This window comes from Bos indicus, chromosome 28 (assembly GCF_029378745.1).
Source record: "Bos indicus isolate NIAB-ARS_2022 breed Sahiwal x Tharparkar chromosome 28, NIAB-ARS_B.indTharparkar_mat_pri_1.0, whole genome shotgun sequence".
NCBI lineage: Eukaryota > Metazoa > Chordata > Mammalia > Artiodactyla > Bovidae > Bos > Bos indicus.
The window spans coordinates 30,553,053-30,574,504 of record NC_091787.1 but is presented as its reverse complement, the minus strand read 5'-3'; the positions used below and the strand labels follow the sequence as shown (position 1 = coordinate 30,574,504).

The 21,452-nt window shown below is 38.4% G+C and overlaps 1 protein-coding gene across 6 annotated transcripts in view; it reads right to left on the bottom strand.

Moving 5' to 3' along the window:
* Nucleotides 1-21,452, bottom strand: part of ADK (adenosine kinase) — a 550,282-nt gene that overhangs the window by 59,363 nt on the left and 469,467 nt on the right. The window contains exon 10 of one of the 6 annotated variants that reach the window (XM_070782224.1): nucleotides 12,185-12,335. The exons of the other annotated variants lie outside the window; for them this stretch is intronic. Coding sequence (XP_070638325.1) covers nucleotides 12,307-12,335 — 29 coding nt within the window. The 3' untranslated portion in view covers nucleotides 12,185-12,306. Of the gene's footprint in view, nucleotides 1-12,184; nucleotides 12,336-21,452 lie in introns of those variants that run through there. 6 annotated transcript variants of the gene reach the window in all.

The following is a 21,452-nucleotide window of genomic DNA, read 5'->3' as shown; positions in this document are numbered from 1 at the left end:
GTATTAGACTCTTCCATATAATTAGTTGATTCCTCATCCTGTGTCCTTAACCCCTTAAGCATTCATCTGTTAAAACTCTGATTACAACAAACTGTGATTATTTCTCTATACTTCTATTTCATATATTGTGAGTTCCCTACCCAGTGCCTGGAACATAGTAGGTCCTCAATCCCTGTATATGGAATAAATAAATTTTATTACCTTCTTTCTCATTAAATTTCCACCATTCTAGTTCAAATGCTTATAGGTACACATCTGAATCGTTGCTTCCAAACAAGTCTGCCTGATTATAACCTCTCTCTCCTCCATTTGATCTTATACACTAGCATGAAATTATATCACCTAAACTACTGTTCTTATCACACGAGTCCTCTGCTCAAAACTCTTTTAACAGCTTCTTACATCCTTTGAAGTTGGAGCCATCTAACTGCAACCTAAAGTTAAATATTTTTTTTCTCTGTCATCTATTAATTTTCCTTACAAAAACTTTACACTAGACAGATAGGAAATACTTGTTTTCTCTGAAACATTCTGTAATAACTGTGTTTGCTACATTATTCTTTAACAACTAGGTTTTCCACTGATTGTACCCCATTTGAAAGTAAACTTTTTATTGAAGTATAACACATATTTAAAAGGGGTATAAACTGTAAGCCTGAGGCCGGAAGTACTGACTCTAAGACTAAACGGAGACAGAGAGGCTTCCAGGCAACCCTAACAAATCCAGCTTGCAGGCAACACACTAATTGAATGCAGTCATACAAGTGACTACTGTCAAGACCAGTAGAAGAATTGCTCACTTGAGCCTATTCTTGATTACAGAATCATTAATAAAACTTTTTTTTAAGCTACTAACTTGTCAGGTGGTATGTTATGTGGAAACATTCCCTTCGTGAAATTACTAATCCCCTCCAAAGATAACCTGACTTCTATCTCCAATGACTTGAAGATTTTCCATTCTCGTTTGACCCTCAACACTTCTGATGAGAAACCTGCAATTATTCATTGAATGTTTCCTCTGTATGTAATGTGCTATTTTGCTTTAGCAACTTTCTCTCTTTATCGTTTGTTTTCAGTAGTTTTATAATATGTTTAGTTCTGATTTTCTGTGTATTTATTCTGTTTGTGGTATACATTGAGCTTTCCAAATCCTTAAATTCATGGTTTTAATCATGATTATGAAACGTTCAACTATTATTCAATCAAACATTTCTCCTGCCCCATTTTCTCTCTCCTTTCCTTCTGGGATTTTAAATACACATACACTAGGCCCTTTGATATTGTCCCACAGGTTACAGAAACTCTGTTCATTCTGTTTCAGTCTTTTTTTCTCTCTGTTCCTCAGACTTGATAATTTCAATAGATCTGTATTCAAGTTTGCTAGCTCTTTTATCATCTCTAAATTGCTCAGAGCAGGTAGTGAATTTTTAATTTCGGAAGCTGTACTTTCAGTTCCAGAATTTCTATTTTTAAAAGCTTCTATATCTCTGCTGAGATTTTTCTAATTAGTTCATTCATATGAGCATATTTTACATCTTGGAGTATACAGTTAAAACAACTGCTTTAAAACTCCTATCTGCTAATTCCACATCCGTGTCATTTCAGAGCTTGTCTCCATTGATTGTTTTTGCTCTTCAGCGTGAATGTTTCCTTGTAATCTGAGATTATATCCTGAATATTGTGCACGGGATGTGAAACAGAAGTTGGGCAATCTATAACCAGAGGGACAGTCATTTACTTTTCTAAATAAAGTTTTAGTGGAATGCAGCCAAGTCCATTTGTTTACAGATTTTCTATGGACAGTTTTGCATTACAATGGCATAGTTGAGTAGTTTCAAGACCACAAGGCAAGGCCTACAACTCTATAAAATATTTACTCCTGCGCCCTTTAAAAATAGTTGGTTGACCTCTATTGTAAAGACTGGTCATTTATGTATCTTTGAAAAGGATTAATTTTTTTTTTTTTTAAAGTAAGCAGTTGGTGGTGGTGGTTTAGTCGCTAAGTCCTGTACAACTCTTGCAACCCCATGAACAAGAGCCTATCAGGCTCCTCTGTCCATGGGATTCTCTAGGCAAGAACACTGGGGTGGATTGTCATTTCCTTCTCCAGGGGATCTTCCCGACCCAGGAATGGAACCTGGGTCTCCTGCATTACAGGCAGATTCTTTACCGAGCTATGAGGGAAGCCCATAATTATTATTACCCTATTTTTTAAATGAATGTACGGAAAGGACAAGACTTTAGTCCCCAACTTGTGGCACTAAAGCAGCGGCAGAAAGCAGGAAATGGGTGTGGCTGTGTGTCCACTAAGTAAGCAGTTAAACTTAGCTAAACTCAAATTCTAAACTCCTGGTTCCAGCAATGGACAATAACAGAAATTGTCATTCAGTTCTTTTAGCTTTGGTTGAGCTCCTGGAACTTCTCTGTATATGTGTAATTCGGGGGTCATACAAATCTCTTCCTTCTCCACAACTGCAGGACCTTTATGCAGAGTTTCAGGCTACTTTTCTATGGTTCTTTCCTTTCAGGAATTTCTTTGCTCACTTTCTACCTGATGTAGTCACCCCAAACTCTTTATCTGCTCCAGATGTCTGTAAGACTGCATGTATTCTCTTTCAGTTTCCACCTGATTTTCATTGTTTTCCAGTATCTCTCAGTAATTTTTTTAAAGAATATTTATTTATTTATTGGTTGTACTAGTCTTTGTGGTTGAATCAAGTTTTTTCTTAGTTGTGGTGATGAGGGGATACTCTCTAGTTTTGGTGTATGGGCTTCTCACTATGGTGACTCCTCTTGCTGCTGAGCACTCTAGGGCACATGGGTTTCATTCGTTGTGGCTCAAGTGTTGTAATAGTGGCTCCCAGGCTGTACAGCACAGGCTCAATAGTTATGATGAACGAGCTTAGATGCTCTGCAGCATGTGGGAATCTTCCCAGACCGGAGGTCAAACCCACATCTCCTGAAACGGAAGGTGGATTCTTCACCACTAAGTCGCCAGAGAACACCCTGGTATTTTCTGTTCTAATATTTTTCCAGAGTTACAATTGCTACCTGAGAAAGGATTGGTTTGATAGGAGCTATTCCTATCTACTCTTTTGAGTCTGACTACAATTGGTAGGACCTCTGTGAAGTAGTATGGAGCAATATCCAAGTTATATACTTCAGTGATAAAAGCAAAGTGCAAACGAGTATCAACAGTATGCCACCTTTCACATGAAAAGAAAAGGAAATAATAACATTCATGTATCTGTTCCTTTGGGCATAAAGAAGTATAAAAATGAAATGTCCATCAACCAATGAATGAATAAATAAAATGTGGTATCTTCCCGACTCAGGGATCGAACCCAGATCTCCCGCATTGCAGGCAGACGCTTTAACCTCTGAGCTACCAGGGAAGCCCATATTTATACAGAGGTACATTGAATAGCACCCCCCCAAAATTCACATTCATTTGGAATCTCAGGCTATAACCTTATTTGGAAATAACATGTTTGCTGATTATTTAAAATAAGATCATACTAGACTAGAGTCGGAGAAGGCAATGGCACTCCACTCCAGTACTCTTGCCTGGAAAATCCCATGGATGGAGGAGCCTGGTGGGCTGCAGTCCACAGGGTCGCTAAGAGTTGGACACGACTGAGCGACTTCACTTTCACTTTTCACTTGCATGCATTGGAGAAGGAGATGGCAACCCACTCCAGTGTTCTTGCCTGGAGAATCCCAGGGACGGGGAGCCTGGTGGGCTGCTGTCTATGGGGTCATGCAGAGTCGGACACGACTGAAGTGACTTAGCAGCAGCAGTAGCAGACTAGAGTAGGTCCAAAATTCAGTGACTGAAGTCCTTATAATAAGAGGTGAAGTGAAGTGAAGTGAAAGTTGCTCAGTCATGTCCAAATCTTTGCGCCATGGACTATACAATCCACGGAATTCTCCAAGCCAGAATACTGGAGTGGGTAGCCTTTTCCTTCTCCAGGGGATCTTCCCAACCCAGGGATCGAACCTAGGTCTCTTGCATTGCGGGTGGATTCTTTTTTTAAAATTAATTTTTTAAAACTGAAGGATAATTGCCTTATAGAATTTTGTTGTTTTCTGTCAAACCTCAACATGAATCAGCCATAGGTATACATATACCGCTCCTTTTTGAACCTTCCTCCCATCTGCAGGCGGATTCTTTACCAGCTGAGCCACAAGGGAAGCCCAATAAGAGATGAAGATGCAGAGAAATACATACAATAAGTACACGTGAAGACAGAGGCAAAGACTGGAGTGATTCAGCTACAAGCCAAGGAATGTTAGCAATGTTGAAGATTAATTGCCAAGAGCTACCTGAAGCTAGAAAGAGACAAGAAAAGATTTTTCCCTATAGTCTTTGAACGTGGCCCAACTAATATCTCTACGGCTCTATATACTGATATCTGGAGACTTCTAAGTTTCAGAACTATAAGAAAATAAATTTCTGTTGTTTAAGCCATCCAGTTTATGTTAATTTGTTATGGCAGTCCTAGGAAACTAACATGTCATGCAATGCAATATTATATGGCAATAAAAAGGAATGAAGTTCCTTTAGAAATTAAGGAAATGAAGCTCTACTTTTAGAATTTTAGAGATACCAAGGGAACATTTCATGCAAACATGGGCACAATAAAGGATAGAAATGGTATAGACCTAGCAGAAGCTGAAGATATTAAGAAGAGGTGGAAAGAATACATGGAAGAACTATACAAAAAAGACCTTAGTGACCCAGATAATTGCAATGGTGTGATCACTCACCTAGAGCCAGACATCCTGGAATGTGAAGTCAAGTGGGCCTTGGGACGCATCATTATGAGCAAAGCTAGTGGAGCTGATGGAATTCCAGCTGAGTTGTTTCAAATCCTAAAAGATGACGCTCTGGAAGGACTGCACTCAATATGCCAACAAATTTGGAAAACTCAGCAGTGGCCACAGGACTGGAAAAGGTCAGTTTTCATTCCAATTCCAAAGAAAGGCAATGCCAAAGAATGCTCAAACTACCGCATAGTTGTACTCATCCCACACTCTAGGAAAGTAATGCTCAAAATTCTCCAAGATAGGCTTCAACAGTACATGAACTGAGAACTTCCAGATGCTCAAGCTGGTTTTAGAAACGGCAGAGGAACCAGAGATCAAACTGTCAACATCTGCTGGATCACAGAAAAAACAAGAGAATTCCAGGAAAGTATCTACTCTGCTTCACTGACTATGCTAAAGCCTTTGACTGTGTGGATCACAACTGTGAAAAATCCTTCAAGAAATGGGAACACGAGACCACCTGACCTGCGTCCTGAGAAATCTGTATGCAGGTCAAGAAGCAACAGTTAGAACTGGACATGGAACAATAAGCTGGTTCCAAATTGGGAAAGGAGGACCAGAAGGCTGTATACTGTCACCCTGCTTATTTAACTTATACGCATGGTACATCATGCGAAATGCTGGACTGGACAAAGCACAAGCTGGAATCAAGATTGCCAGGAGAAATATCAATAATCTCAGATATGCAGATGACACCACACTTAAGGAAGAAAGCAAAGAAGAACTAAAGAGCCTCTTGATGAAAGTGAAACAGGGTTGAAAAAGTTGGCCGAACACTCAACGTTCAAAAAACAAAGATCATGACATCCAGTTCCATCACTTCATAGCAAACAGATGGGGAAACAATGGAAACAGTGACAGACGTTATTTTCTTAGACTCCAAAATCACTGCAGATGGTGACTGCAGCCATGAAATTAAAAGATGCTTGCTCCCTGGAAGAAAAGCTATGACCAACCTAGACAGCATATTAAAAAGCAGAGACATTACTTTGCCAACAGAGGTCTGTCTAGTCAAAGCTATGATTTTTCTAGTAGTTATGTGTGGATGTGAGAGTTGGACCATAAAGAAAGCCGAGCGCCAAAAAATTGATGCTTTTGAACTTTGGTATCAGAGAAGAGTCTTGAGAGTCCCCTTGAGTGCAAGGAGATCCAATCAGTCAATCCTAAAGGAAATCAGTCCTTAACATTAATTGGAAGGATTGATGCTGAAACTAAAGCTCCAATACTTTGGCCACCTGATGTGAAGAACTGACTCATTGGAAAAGACCCCGATGCTGGGAAAGATTGAAGGCAAGAGGAGAAGGGGACGACAGAGGATGAGATGGTCGGATGGGATCACTGACTTGATAGACATGAGTTTGAGGAAGCTCCGGGAGTTGGTGACGGACACGGATGACTGGTGTGCTGCATTCCATGAGGTCACAAAGAGCTGGACATGACTGAGTGACTGGACTGAAAAAGGAATACTGATAGATGATATTACATGGATAAACCTCTAAAATACCATACTAAATGAAAGAGGACTGATATAAAAGGGAATGTATTGTTTGAAAGTATTATATACTGAGAATATAAATTTAAAAATTTACAGAAAAATATATTGTGTATATCTTTCCATGTTAATAAAAACACCTTCATTACTAAATCAATTTCTGCCATATGGATGTATTAATAAATTAAAAAACTCATAAGACAAAAGGCATAGATAGAGAGACAGGTTAGTGGTTGCCTAGGGCTGAAAGAGAGAGGAACTTAGGAAAAATGGTATGTTTTGGGGTGAAGAAAACTGATTGTAAATAATATTAAAAGTTGACTGTAGTGATGATTGCACAACTTTATGAATATATCCCCAAGACAAAATTACACATTTTAAATGAGTAAATGGTATGGTATGTGAATTCTATCTCAATAAACTATTAGGAAAAAAAGATGAAATACAGGAAGAATAGTCAGAAACTAAAGAGCTCTGCTGCCTACTGGTGGGTACAAAAAGTATGAAAGACAGTGAAAACTGGAATGTGGAAAAAAGGATGAGTGGGGAGAGATACTTCACTGAGTATGTAGTCATGGTAACTTTCAATATATCAAAAAAAAAAAAGTTAACATGAACCAGGATGTGCAGGGAAGTCTCCAGTGTTGGACTGAAGTAGACAATACCAATATGAACCCATATTTTAAAAATACATATACACAGATATAGAAGTAGATCAGATCAGATCAGATCAGATCAGTCGCTCAGTCGTGTCCAACTCTTTGCGACCGCATGAATCACAGCACGCCAGGCCTCCCTGTCCATCACCAACTCCCGGAGTTCACTCAGACTCACGGCCATCGAGTCAGTGATGCCATCCAGCCATCTCATCCTCTGTCGTCCCCTTCTCCTTCTGCCCCCAATCCCTCCCAGCATCAGAGTCTTTTCCAGTGAATCAACTCTTCGCATGAGGTGGCCAAAGTACTGGAGTTTCAGCTTTAGCATCATTCCTTCCAAAGAAATCCCAGGGCTGATCTCCTTCAGAATGGACTGGTTGGATCTCCTTGCAGTCCAAGGGACTCTCAAGAATCTTCTCCAACACCACAGTTCAAAAGCATCAATTCTTCGGCGCTCAGCCTTCTTCACAGTCCAACTCTCACAACCATACATGACCACTGGAAAAACCATAGCCTTGACTAGACGGACCTTTGTTGGCAAAGTAATGTCTCTGCTTTTGAAGATGCTATCTAGGTTGGTCATAACTTTCCTTGCAAGGAGTAAGCGTCTTTTAATTTCATGGCTGCAGTCACCATCTGTAGTGATTTTGGAGCCCAGAAAAATAAAGTCTGACACTGTTTCCACTGTTTCCCCATCTATTTCCCATGAAGTGGTGGGACCGGATGCCATGATCTTCGTTTTCTGAATGTTGAGCTTTAAGCCAACTTTTTCACTCTCCACTTTCACTTTCATCAAGAGGTTTTTGAGTTCCTCTTCACTTTCTGCCATAAGGGTGGTGTCATCTGCATAGCTGAGGTTATTGATATTTCTCCCGGCAATCTTGATTCCAGCTTGTGTTTCTTCCAGTCCAGCGTTTCTCATGATGTACTCTGCATATAAGTTAAATAAACAGGGTGACGATATACAGCCTTGACGAACTCCTTTTCCTATTTGGAACCAGTCTGTTGTTCCATGTCCAGTTCTAACTGTTGCTTCCTGACCTGCATACAAATTTCTCAAGAGGCAGATCAGGTGGTCTGGTATTCCCATCTCTTTCAGAATTTTCCACAGTTTATTGTGATCCACATAGTTAAAGGCTTTGGCATAGTCAATAAAGCAGAAATAGATGTTTTTCTGGAACTCTCTTGCTTTTTCCATGATCCAGCAGATGTTGGCAATTTGATCTCTGGTTCCTCTGCCTTTTCTAAAACCAGCTTGAACATCAGGAAGTTCATGGTTCACATATTGCTGAAGCGTGTTTATATATTCACACAGTTTTTAATCTTACCACAGAAATCTAAAAACAGAGACAATCCAGTAGAAATGAGAATGGCCAGTGCCAATAAAAAGATCAAAGGCTTCTTAGAGAAATGGCTGATCCCATGGCTAGGGCTAAGTACAAGATGATCTTGGAATATCTTGTGTGAGAACATAAGGAAATAAAGAAATGATAGGAGCATGTTGAAAGGGCACAAGAGACAACCTGGAGGTGCTTCCATTGGCCAAATCTAGAACTATCTGAGCAACAAATAATGATACTAATGAATGTGCATCCATAGAATAAAATAAATATCTGTAAGCCCATGCTGATATAAATAAGTAAATGAATAAACAAATGGAGAGAAGAGAAAGCTCCTTCTGATGACAGAATTCCAATTAATAAATATATGACAAATAATAAAAATTAAAAAATCATTATTTGGCTGATACTATAGTAATCATTATTACTAATCAATCAATGAATGTTAAAATTTGAGGGCAAAAGTATAATGGGGGGAGGGGAGATGAAAGACACAATCTCAAAGTATCATTCCACAAAATACTTTGTTGATTAAGAAGAGAAAAACATTAATTTACAATGGAGAAATGTGAGAGGCACCATCTTACGTAAGTAATCAATGTTAATGTCACCACCAATGAGGCAAACGTGTATCATATGCCTCCTGATATGATGTACTGAGGAGAGCAAAATATTATCTGTGTGGTATTCTTGCCTAAAAATGCGTAATGTGAATTTTATCTTGAGGAAACAGTCAAACTCAAATTGAGACATTCTACAAAATAGCTGGGCAGTACTTTTTAAGAGTGTCAAAGTCACAAAAGACAAAAGAAAGACTGTAAAACTATGCCAGACTGTAAGAGAATAAGAGGAATTGACTAATGACTAATGCAATGTGGGATCCTGGATTGTATCCTATGCCAGAAAAAGAACATTACTGATAATTGGCAACATATGAATAAGGCCTGTAGCTTTATTAATACTATTAAATCAGTATTAGTTTCCTGGTTTTGATCGTTTTACTATAATTACACGAAATATTAAAGTTTAGGAAAGCCGGGTAATTAATATATGGAAGATATCTATTATTTTTAACAATTTTGCTGCAGAAATTGAGAAGTTAAAAACTTAAGACCAATGCTGTTACAATCATCCTTGTGTATAAATCTTTGTGCACATGCTAAATTATTCCACAGAATTACTTCTTATAAGTAAAGATACTGAGTCAAAGGTATACATTTTTTAAAGATTTTTGATATGTATTTCCAAGCTATCTTCCAGGAAAGTTGTACAAAATTTCTCCCACCAGCTGCTGCTGCTGCTGCTAAGTCACTTCAGTCGTGTCTGACTCTGTCCGACCCCATAGACCACAACCCACCAGGCTCCTCTGTCCTGAGATTCTCCAGGCAAGAACACTGGAGTGGGTCTCAATTACTTTTCAAACTTCTAAGATGTACCAGATGATCTCTAAGATCATCTCTAGTTCTTATTTGCATCAAAATCTTATTTACATTCCACAAGTTAGTTTACATGTTCCCTTTAGAATATATTGTTTCCATGATCACTAGTATAAAATGAATTCATGCTTGCATTATTTCTACAGTGTATTTTTGGGTAAAATTCATATAATCCTTTCTTATTCTGTTTTCTAGTATATATCTCACCTGCCTTACTCAAGAATAAGGTCTGCCATAAAGGCCGTTTATCTTTGTTTCCAACATTACCTCAGCACAGTAGGTTACACACAGCAGTGGTTCCCTTTAGCACTGTAATAGTTCAACAGGTTCCAAGTTGCTTTCTGCCATGACATGTTCAGACAGCTATCTGCTGACATTTTAAGTCCTGATTTTGCTTGCATGAGGTCCTTCTTCATTTTGCTCTACTTATATCTTTGCTAGTTTTTTGTAGTTTAGGTTGCATTTGCAGAGCTGGGTACCAAGTTTCAGCTAATTCTAATAAGGGTAGAATACTTGTCAAGAGTAGAACATGGACTAACAGACATTCAGATGTAAGCTGTGGTTGCCCAACTGTGACCACAAATCTTTTGTTCTATCTTAATAAGTTGTCTTCTGCATCAGTAAATCCTAAGAACTAAACTGAGATCCGGTCTAGATTCCCTATCTTTAGCCCTGAGTATTAGCCTTCCTAACACTCTAGTCTCTATCTTCTAAATCTAGATGGCTTTCACTCCAAGGTGTTTGCTAGGAATTTTAATATGTGCCAGCTCCTGGGAACCTTCCATTTTAGAAGACCAATGCAGCTTTTATTGGAGAAGGAACTGGCAATCCACTCCAGCATTCTTGCCTGGAGAATCCCATGGTTAGAGAAGCCTGGTGAGCTTTCAGTCCATGGGGTCTGAACTGGAGTCTCCATCTCCGAAGAGTCGGAGATGACTTAGCAACTAAACCAGAAGCTTTTATATAAAAATAAACCTCTGTGAATGACACTGATTGATTCCTGAGAAACAGTTCTTCCATTTTCCTGCTACCATTCCCAGCTCATATAATATCTTAGTGGATTCATACTAGAATTCCTCAGGCTGTTGTACTCCTGTGGAGACTATACCCAAACTGACTTGACACCAGATTTGCTATCAACTTGTGTAACCAGGACATCTTTTTTAAACATCTGCCTCATCTGGGTTAAGTATTTTTTAGTTCTTATTGACTTGGCTTTCCTGAGTTTCCTATGTAACTGATCTACTGTGCCTCCTTCTTGGATCATTAATCAACTTCCCATAATTTAACTTACAACAGTTTTGGCTTGTGAATTACAAAAACAGCACAAGATGTCAATGCCCAGAACTCTCTGGTTGGCATAACTCATCTGGAGAAAAATAATCATCCAAACAGTATCTACTTAATATTTCTGTTTTCCTCTGTTACATAAAATTCAGAATAACTTGATAGACAAAGCTATGCTTTGAAGCTGAATTGAGACTACCATATACACGGGAACACATGGAAAGCTGAGTTGCAAACAGATCCCAGATTAAATGTCAGTACTGTCAGTGGTGACAAATGCCTCCATGCTTTACAGATAAGCTTACAAGTGGCATGCTGGATTGGGTTCTTGCTATCATGTGTCAAAGAAACCTATTGACTTTCTTTATGATCCACTTCTTAAGTTGATATACCAATGAATATCAAGAAGTTTACTACAGCCAACTGTTCCATTAAGGTTGAAAACACACACACACACACACACACACACACACACACACCTCCTTCTCTCCCTCTCCTCTTTCTCTCCTTCCTCCCCCTGCCCCGCCCACCCAATAGTTCTCTGTACTTACAAAACATCCAACCAAACTTGAATATAGAGATTCTTTATAGAGTAGTATAAGAATAGAGATTGATGAACCTGAGGTCATTTCAAAAGAAATCTTTTAAAATTACTCCCTGTGTCAAATTTTCAAAGTAGCTAGAGTCCAGGTTCTAAAAAGTTTAAATCTCTATGGATTTGCTATGAGGGCTTAAGTCTAAATGTGTCAACAGATTCCAGAATAGTTGACTGGAAAACTGTTTATTTGATCCTAACAAATTACACTTTTGATCTTTCAAATAATCACACTACAATTTCTAATTTATGGTAAAATCTACTGCAAGATATGGAAAGTGAAGGCCATGGTTTACTTTCTAGAGCTCATGAGCACATTCAGTACAAATAGCAGTTTAGATTGAAACAGGAACCTTGCTAAGGGAACTATATAATTGTCCCAGGGAACTACACTTTTTGCCTAGACCTCCATCCACTGTTCCTCACCTAACTTCTTAAGACCTACACATCCTCCTCTAGGTATCTAAACACCATCAAGAGGGAGTAAGAATTTTAAAATAATTCCTTCATTAAAATGTGAGTCTCAGAAAGAAATGTTCTACAGAAAATTCAGTGACAAAGATTTATCTGAAAAGTTTCACAAAAAATCTTCTTTGAATCATAGAATATACATTATACATCATATAAATGTAGACTCTTCAGTGAAGACATATTCCTACAGGCCTACATTTTAGGTGTCTCTACCATTCAGTTCTTTTCCTAAAAAAAAAAAAAAAAAAATTTAAGTGGTTATTTATGGCTATGTTGGGTCTTTGCTGCTGTGCATGGGCTTTTTTCTAGTTGTGGTGAGTGGGGGCTACTCTGTAATTGAGGTGAATGGGATCCTCACTGCTGCGGCTTCTCTTGTTGTAGAACATGGGCTCTAGGCACGCAGGCTTCATTAGCTGTGGCACATGGGCTTACTTGCCCTGCAGTGTGGACTCTTCCCAGGCTAAGGATCAAACCTATGTCCTCTATATATCAAGGTGGATTCTCAACTACTGGACCACCAGGGAGGTCCTACCATTCAGTTCTTAAAACCCTTAAACCAAGAATATCTCCTGGAAATGGAGACATTTCTCAAATGCTACCTGCTGCTTCTATGTGGGTTTAAAAATGGGAAACATATAGCTTATCTTATTTTAAACACTATTTTGACCTTCTATATCCAACTTACAGTAATTATTATTATCAGAATTTCCATCATTTTATTAACAGAGACAGTATCGCCTAATTCAGTATAAATTGCAAATTTTATTAATGGGTTACTTATATTTTCCCTCTAATTTAAGGGAAAAATGCTTAATAAAAACCAGGCCAGCAGCAATTCTTTTTGAGAGCACTTTAGTATAAACTTTCTTCATGACTGAATTCATTAGCCTCTTGCATTAGTCTTTGTTTATCATCTTTAAACCAAGCCAATCTTTATTAATTTTCTAAGGCGTTTTCCCTAGTGCGTTCCTCACAGTTTATATATAGCTTCTTTTCTCTACGATTTTTCTAACCCTATCAAATTTGTCTCAGTCTAACCCCATGGGATTGTTCATCACTAATACGTTTTAGAGGGATTATTGCAGCTTTTATTCTTTGGCATTTAATTAAAAAAAAAAAAAAAGGATCTTCATCTTTAGTATTTGTTGATCCCTCTGAAACAGAGCTTTATAAACAAATGTAAGTATAGTTCCTTTCTTTTACTGAATTATGATAAACTGACCACAAAATGTTTCTCAGCCCAAATCTCTTTCTTCTCAGTATGTACTTTAAGCACTTAATCATGTCCTGTGCAGTACAGCATTCAAAGGCCTATTACAACTTACCATTTCATGCTTACCCACAACCCATCTCCATGATATGTAACTTTCTTTGTGATACATCATACCCTTTAAGGCCTCTTTGCCTTTTGATCTTAGTGCTCCATTAACTTAAATTCTTTTGTAATATCAACTTGCCAAAACTGTAAGTATTCTTCAAAGCCTAATTCAAACACCACTTCCTCTGTGAAACTTACAAATTTCTTCATTCTTTATCCTATAAAAATCTGCTCATAAAAGTTGTATACAACTTCTCATGTTGTATTAGTGGGCTGTGTCTCTTCTAGATTCCAAGAAAAGGAGATTTTGTCTTATTTTATCTCTATAACTACAAGTTTTGACATATAGAAGGCATTCAATAAAATAACCTTGACTTGAATTCGTTTGTACTGCTACTTTACTGTTTTAATCTATCGGTATCTTGCCCCTCCAACTTGTTCTTCTTGGAGTTAGATTCTCAGACTTAAATTCTATATTATCCGGCATATTCTTAGCACATGATTTGTGAGTTGGAAGAAATGTCAGAAATAACATAAATCCAAAACATCAACCAATGTAGTAATTCATTTAACTAAATACTTTCGTTTAAATATCTATAATGACTTCCATGACCACATTGACTGGTTTACCCAGGATAGTCCTATTACAATTAATAGTACCCCCTTCCATTTCCAAAAGTATGTAAGTTTTGAAGACAAGTTTTATGGTTATTCAAATAATGAAAAACTATTTCCTCACAAGTACTGGACAGCTGAACAAGCCCTAATTATTATACGTTTTGAATTCTGAACCATGTGAATGTACTGCTTCCTCACAAGGCATTTAAAACATTTTTCCCTTTGTTATAGGTGAGTATGGGTGAAATTCTAGGAAATCATTAAGAGTACAGCCAAAATGCATTACAATGAGTAAACCATATAAACTAGGAGTCCCTACCTTTGGAATCTACTGCCTGATGGTCTGAGGTAGAGCTGAAGTGATAACAATAGAGATAAAGGATACAATAAACGTATAGTGCTTGAAACTAACACAACATTGTAAAGCAACTGTCCTCCAATTAAAAATAAATTTTTAAAAAGGGTTCATCTAAATTTTAATATATGGAAATTAAAATTAATGTCAAAAGAATATTAATAATTAAGGTTGTAGAAAATTAAAAAAAAAAAGGACTGCGCTTCAATCATCCCTAAACCCGCCCCCCCCCCCCCCCCCGCCCCTGGCCATGGAAAACCTGTCTTCCATGAAACTAGTTCCTGGTGCCAAAAAGGTTGGGGATTGCTGATATTAAGTGCAAAATAATGAGACAAAAAAATAGGCCACTTTCTTGGGACAAGAAAAGCTCTAAATATAGGAACTTAAAATAGTTTCATAGAAACAGGGAAAAGCTAAATAAACTTTATGGACCAAGATTAAACAAAGGGGGAAAAGTCCTCAGGAATACTGGCTGCTGTAGGGCTACTTTAAAAATCAATGATGCAAAAATGATGTGAGCTTCTTAAGACATTTAACTGGGATAAACTGTCTGATCCTAATAATAGGAACAAGGCAACAGTTAAGTCTGCATTTAAATAAATTTTTCATATTAAATGTAAAAACACTTTATTCCTTTTAACTGAGGGAAAATTTAGCTGTTCAATTATCTGAATTATACTTATCTGCTACCCTTCCAAAGATCTTTATCTGAGCCAAAAACTTGCATGTGGTGTTTAAGCCAAAATAAAATTTTGCCGCCAAGTTATAATGTTCTGAAAACTGAATTTTGGTGTCTAACTGAACTGCAGAAAAATAACTTACTGGGTATAATCAATAATTACTCTGAAAAATATTTGGTAATATACTTCTTAGGTAAATATCCATTTGTATACTTTCAAGAGCTTTAAATTATAGAAATTGATTATATATAGTCTTAAAACACAACAGATACATTCTCTAAGAATTATTTAAGCTAACGTCTATCTATCTAGGGCTTCCCAAGTGACTCTAAGGTAAAGAATCCGCCTGCCAATGCAGGAGACACAAAAGACATGGGTTCAATCCCTGGGTCAGGAAATGACAACCCACTCCAGTATTACTGTCTGAAAAATTCCAAGGACAGAGGAGCCTGGTAGGCTACAGTCCACAGGGTTGTAAAGAGTCGTACATGATAGAGTGACTGAGCTCACTATCTATCTATCAGTGTGTAGCTAAACATACCTATTCACATACATGAAATGCATTTATATGTACACACTCTTTTTCATCAGAATGTTTTCTAGCTCTAAGAGGTTCTAACTAAAGAGTATTGGAGGGTATTTGGGAGAAACTCTAAAAAACATAGTATGGACTAGTTCATACACAGATGCTTTCTTAGATTAAGGGGCCCCTGGGTGTATTCCTACATGAAGATTTATTGTTATTGATCTTACAGTTAAGTGTGTAATGGGGAAGGAGACAGTGATCATTTAAATAAACATTCTGAGGTACACTGTGAGCCAGGGTTTTTCCAAACCGGGTGCTATCCATATTTTGGGTCAGATAATTCTTTGTTGTAAGTTGCTATCCTGTGAATTAAAGGATGTATAGTGGAGAAGGCAATGGCACCCCACTCCAGTACTTTTGCCTGGAAAATCCCATGGACGGAGGAGCCTGGTAGGCTGCAGTCCATGGGGTCGCTACAGTCAGACACGACTGAGCGACTTCACTTTCACTTTTCACTTTCATGCATTGGAGAAGGAAATGGCAACCCACTCCAGTGTTCTTGCCTGGAGAATCCCAGGGACGGGGAAGCCTGGTGGGCTGCCGTCTATGGGGTCGCACAGAGTTGGACACGACTGAAGCGACTTAGCAGCAGCAGCAGCAGCAGCAGTGGCATCTCTGGCCTCTATCCATTAGATACTAGTAGAATTCCCTAACCCTCCTCTACCTATTCCATTGTGACAACCAAAAGGAAAGAGAACAACTGCTCCAAGTTGAGAACCACTGCTGTAATAAATACATGAGGCACCATAGTACAGAATAGATTACACAAGATTAAGAATCAAAAGGTTAGGTTCTAATCCAGCTGTTTTTGCCTCTAACTTTAGTGTCATGGGGAAATTACCTAACCTAGCAGTTTTCAAAGTGGATTATGGAGTGCAGTATTACCAAATCAGCTAACAACCTTACATAACAAATAGATCAGCCCTCTTAACTTTCCAGGACCATATACTTTTCGAATTTATAATAAAAAGATATTTTTTAAGGACATTAGGTTCTATTGCTATTGCTTGTAACAAACCAACTCATACATCATAAACAACAAGAACAGTTGAAAAAAAATTTTTTTAATTTTTAAATAAATGAAGGTATGAGAGCTGCCAAAGTAGCCAAGACTTGATGGGACAGGACCTCTGAGAAAAGAGAACCTTAAAGAGCTATCTTGATGTGCTAAAAGTTGACTTTCTCCTTCAGGACCTGGCAATTCTTGGTTCTGGTGAATGACTGAGATTATGGGGAACTGGCTTATGCTAAAAGGGATTCCCCTTAGCTCAGCTGGTAAAGAATCTGCCTGCAATGCAGGAGACCCCTGTTTGATTCGTGGGTTGGGAAGATCCCCTGAAGAAGGAGTTCAGTTCAGTTGCTGAGACATGTCTGATTCTCTGCTATGGACTGCTATGGACTCCACAGGCTTCCCTGTCCATCACCAACTCCCGGAGCTTGCTTAAACTCATGTCCTTCGAGTCAGTGATGCCATATGACCATCTCATCCTCTGTCATCCCCTTCTCTTCTCGCCTTCAACCTTTCCCAGCATCAGGGTCTTTTCCCAAGGGTCAGTCCTTTGCATCAGGTGGCGAAAGTGATGGGGCTTCGGCTTCAGCATCAGTCCTTCCAATGAATATTTAGGACTGATTTCCTTTAGGGTTGACTGATTGGATCTCCTTGCAGTCCAAGGGTCTCTCAAGAATCTTCTCTAACACCACAGTTCAAAAACATCAATTCTTCAGTGCTCAGGTTTTTTATGGTCCAACTCTCACATCCATACATGACTACTAGAAAAACCAAAGCTTTCACTAGATGGACCTTTATTGGCAAAGTAATGTCTCTGCTTTTTAATATGCTGTCTAGGTTTGTCATAGCTTTTCTTCCAAGGAGCAAGTGTCTTTTGATTTCATGGCTGCAGTCACCATCTGCAGTGATTTTGGAGCCCAAGAAAATAAAGTCCGTCACTGTTTCCATTGTTTCCTCATCTATTTCCTATGAAGTGATGGGACCAGATGCCATGATCTTAGTTTCCTGAATGCTGAGCTTTAAGCCAGCTTTTTCACTCTCCTCTTTTACTTTCATCAAAATGCTCTTTAGTTCCTCTTCACTTTCTGCCATAAGGGTGGTGTCATCTGCATATCTGAGGTTATTGATATTTCTCCTGGCAATCTTGATTCCAGCTTGTGCTTTATCCAGCCCAGCATTTCACAAGATGTATTCTGCATATAAGTTAAATAAACACGGTGACAATATACAGCCTTGAAGTACTCCTTTCCCAATTTGGAACCAGTCCATTGTTCCATGTCTAGTTCTAACTGTTGCTTCTTGACCTGTATACAGGTTTCTCAGGAGGCAGGTCAGGCGGTGTGGTATTCTCATCTCTTGAAGAACTTTCCACAGTTTATGGAAATGGCTATCTAATCCAGTATTCTTGCCTAGAGAGTCCCCATGGACAGAGAAGCCTGGCAGACTACAGTCCACAGGGTCGCAGAGTCAGACACAACTGAGCAACTAAGTGCACAAGAGGCAACAGAGCCAATGGAGTTTCTGGCCATCTGCAGGCCTGGTGAGACTGCCTGGAGTGAAGGCAATCTGAATTGAAGTGTCATGATCATGAAGGGGAATACAGTGGAGTAAGACTGGTACTCAGGGGTTTTCTCCTTTGAGGTATCTGCCAAATTTGTAAGGCAGCAGGACAAGAGGTCAACAGATTAAGTAGAAGATCTCTAAAAGGCAGAGTAATGTTTTTCGCAGTTATATGGTGCCAAAGAGAACCTACTGGAGAGTAGGGATCCTAGCAAATACCCCAGGATTTTTGGAGACCTGAAGAATTTCAGGAGTGGGGTGGGGGGTGGGGGGGGGGGTGGGGACAGAAATAGATTGAGCCTTATAAAAACTGCAACAAACCCTTGTGTTGGTTCACTTTCTGATCTAGCTTCACTCTAGCTGCCTTCTACAAAAAGACAGTATCATCAACAGAAATGCTATAATTTATTAAGGATAAAAGAAACAGATCTACAGATAACTGAGATAAAGCTTTTGGACATGCAGTTTACTTTTACTATAATTAACATGTTTGAAAAATTAATGACAAGGTAGAGGATAACATTATAAAACTAAGATAAATAAAAAAGAAACAAATAATTTAGAAAAAGAAGAATGTGATTACTGAAATAAGGAAATCAACAGATATGTTGAAATGCAGATAGGAGAAAGCAAAAGAGATAGGATTCGTGAACTAAATGCTAGGTCACTGCAAAACACACAAGCTGAAGCCTGAGGGAAGAAAAAGGATAAAAGATACAAAAAAGGTAAAAAAGACATATGGCACACAATGAAAAAGGCCCAAGATATGTGATTGGTCTCTAATTGGAAAGACAAGAATGCAGTATCTAAGAGATAATTACTGAGAATTTCCCCAAAGTGTTAAGCAACATTAAGAAGATGATCCAGAGTCAAAGATGAAAGAAGCACTAAAAATCCCAACAGGATAAATACAAAACCAAATACAAAATTAAAGTCAAAGAACTGGTGGTTCAGATGGTAAAGCGTTTGCCTGCAATGCGGGAGACCTGGGTTCGATTCCTGGGTTGGGAAGATCCCCTGGAGAAGGCAATGGCAATCCACTCCAGCACTCTTGCCTGGAAAATCCCATGGACGGAGGAGCCTGATAGGCTACAGTCCATGGGGTCGCAAAGAGTCGGACACGACTGAGCGACTTCACTTTCACTTTCACTATAGAGAACAAACTTATGCTTGCCAAGGGGGAAGGATCAAAGTCAGAGATAGTCAGGGAGTTTAGAACTGATGTGTAAACAATGCTAGATTTAAAATGGATAACCAACAAGGTCCTACTGTATAGCACAGAAAACTCAGCTCAGTGCTGTGTGGCTACCTGGGTTGGAGTATAGTTTGGAGGAGAATGCTGCTGCTGCTGCTAAGTCACTTCAGTCGGGTCCAACTCTGTGTGATCCCATAGACGGCAGCCACCAGGCTCCCCCATCCCTGGGATTCTCCAGGCAAGAACACCGGAGTGGGTTGCCATTTCCTTTTCCAATGCAGGAAAGTGAAAAGTGAAAGTGAAGTCGCTCAGTCACGTCTGACTCTTCGAGACCCCATGGACTGCAGCCTACCAGGCTCCTCCATCCATGGGATTTTCCAGGCAAGAGTACTGGAGTGGGGTGCCATTGCCTTCTCCTGGAGGAGAATGGATACATGTAATATGTATCACTGAGTCCCTTTGCTGTACACCTGAAACTATCAGAGTATTGCTAATTACCTATACTCAATACAAGATAAAAAGTCAAAAAACAAACCTACGTTAAGGTCAAAGAGAAATCCCAAAAAGCATTAATAGGAAATGAAAATATGTTCAAAGGACCAAGAATAAGACTAATTGTGGCTTCTCAACAAAGACAAAAGAATCCAAAAGATAATGGAAGGTGATCATTAAAGAGCTCAAGTAATATAACCCAGTATATTGAGTTCCATAAAATAGAAACATTTTCAAGCAAAAACCAAAAGAATTCACACACTAAGTGAAACACTAAAAGGGGGGCTGTTTAGGCAGAAGAAAAATTATGTAATAATTTGTAAATACTTAGATGAAAACATAGAAATGCAAAAGGGAAAGAAAAAAATGGAAGGAGTATATTCAACTGCAAAAGATAACAGTATTTTGTCACTACAAGGCATTAAGATATATGCAGAATTAAAATGAATGACAACAATAATACAAAAGATTAAAAGGTTTAGACGGATTTAAAATGTTCTAAGATCCTACTGTTTTTTTTTTTTTGTATGAGAAGTGGCAAAAGTTATGGTTTATATTTGACTTTAATAGGTCAAGGATAGATTCTGTAATCTTTAGGGTACACATTAAAGATATACCACTGGCAAACATATAGAGATAGAAATGAGAATTAAAAACACCTGATTAATCCAAAAGATGCAGGAAAGGACAGAAAAAAGAAAACAACTATGAGAAAATAGAACATGAATCCAATTATATGAGTTATTTATATTTAATATAAAGATTCCAAAAGATAAAGATTGTCAGAATTGCAAAACAACAAAAAACTATATGCCAACTGCAAAAAAATCTTAAATTAAGACCAAAGAAAGGTAGAAAGTAAAGGAATAGACATACACCAATGCAAATAATAACGCACAGAAAGTTGGCATATTTACACTAATAACAGATACCACAGACATTGAGGCAAGAGGCATTGTTAGAAGTAAAGAGGGACATCTCAAGATGATAAAACATTCAATTTATCATGAAGATAAAAGAATTCTAAACTTATATACAGGACTTCCCTGGTGGTCTACTAGTTCAGAATTTACCTCCCAATGTAGGGGACATGGGTTTGATCCCTGCCCTGGGAGACCCCACAAGCCTCAGAGCAACTGAGCCCACAAAGTCTGCATGCCTAGAGCCCATGCTCTGCAAGAGAAGCCACCACAATGAGAAGTCTGTGTTCCACAGTGAAGACCAGCTCTCGTTCACCGCAACTAGAGAAAGTTCATGTATAGCAAAGAAGACCCAGCGCAGTAGAAAATAAATAAATATATAGTAAACAAAATAACTTATGTGCATGTAATAGGATACCTTCAAAATACATAAATCAAAATTTGATAGCACCAAAAGGAGAAATACACAAATTCAACTCAGAGTAGGACTGTTTAATAAACCTCTCTTCATAACTGATAAAACAAGCAGACAAAAATAAACAAGAATATAAATGGTCTGCACTACAAACTTGACAAATGTGACCTAACTGTATATATAAGGCAATATATAAG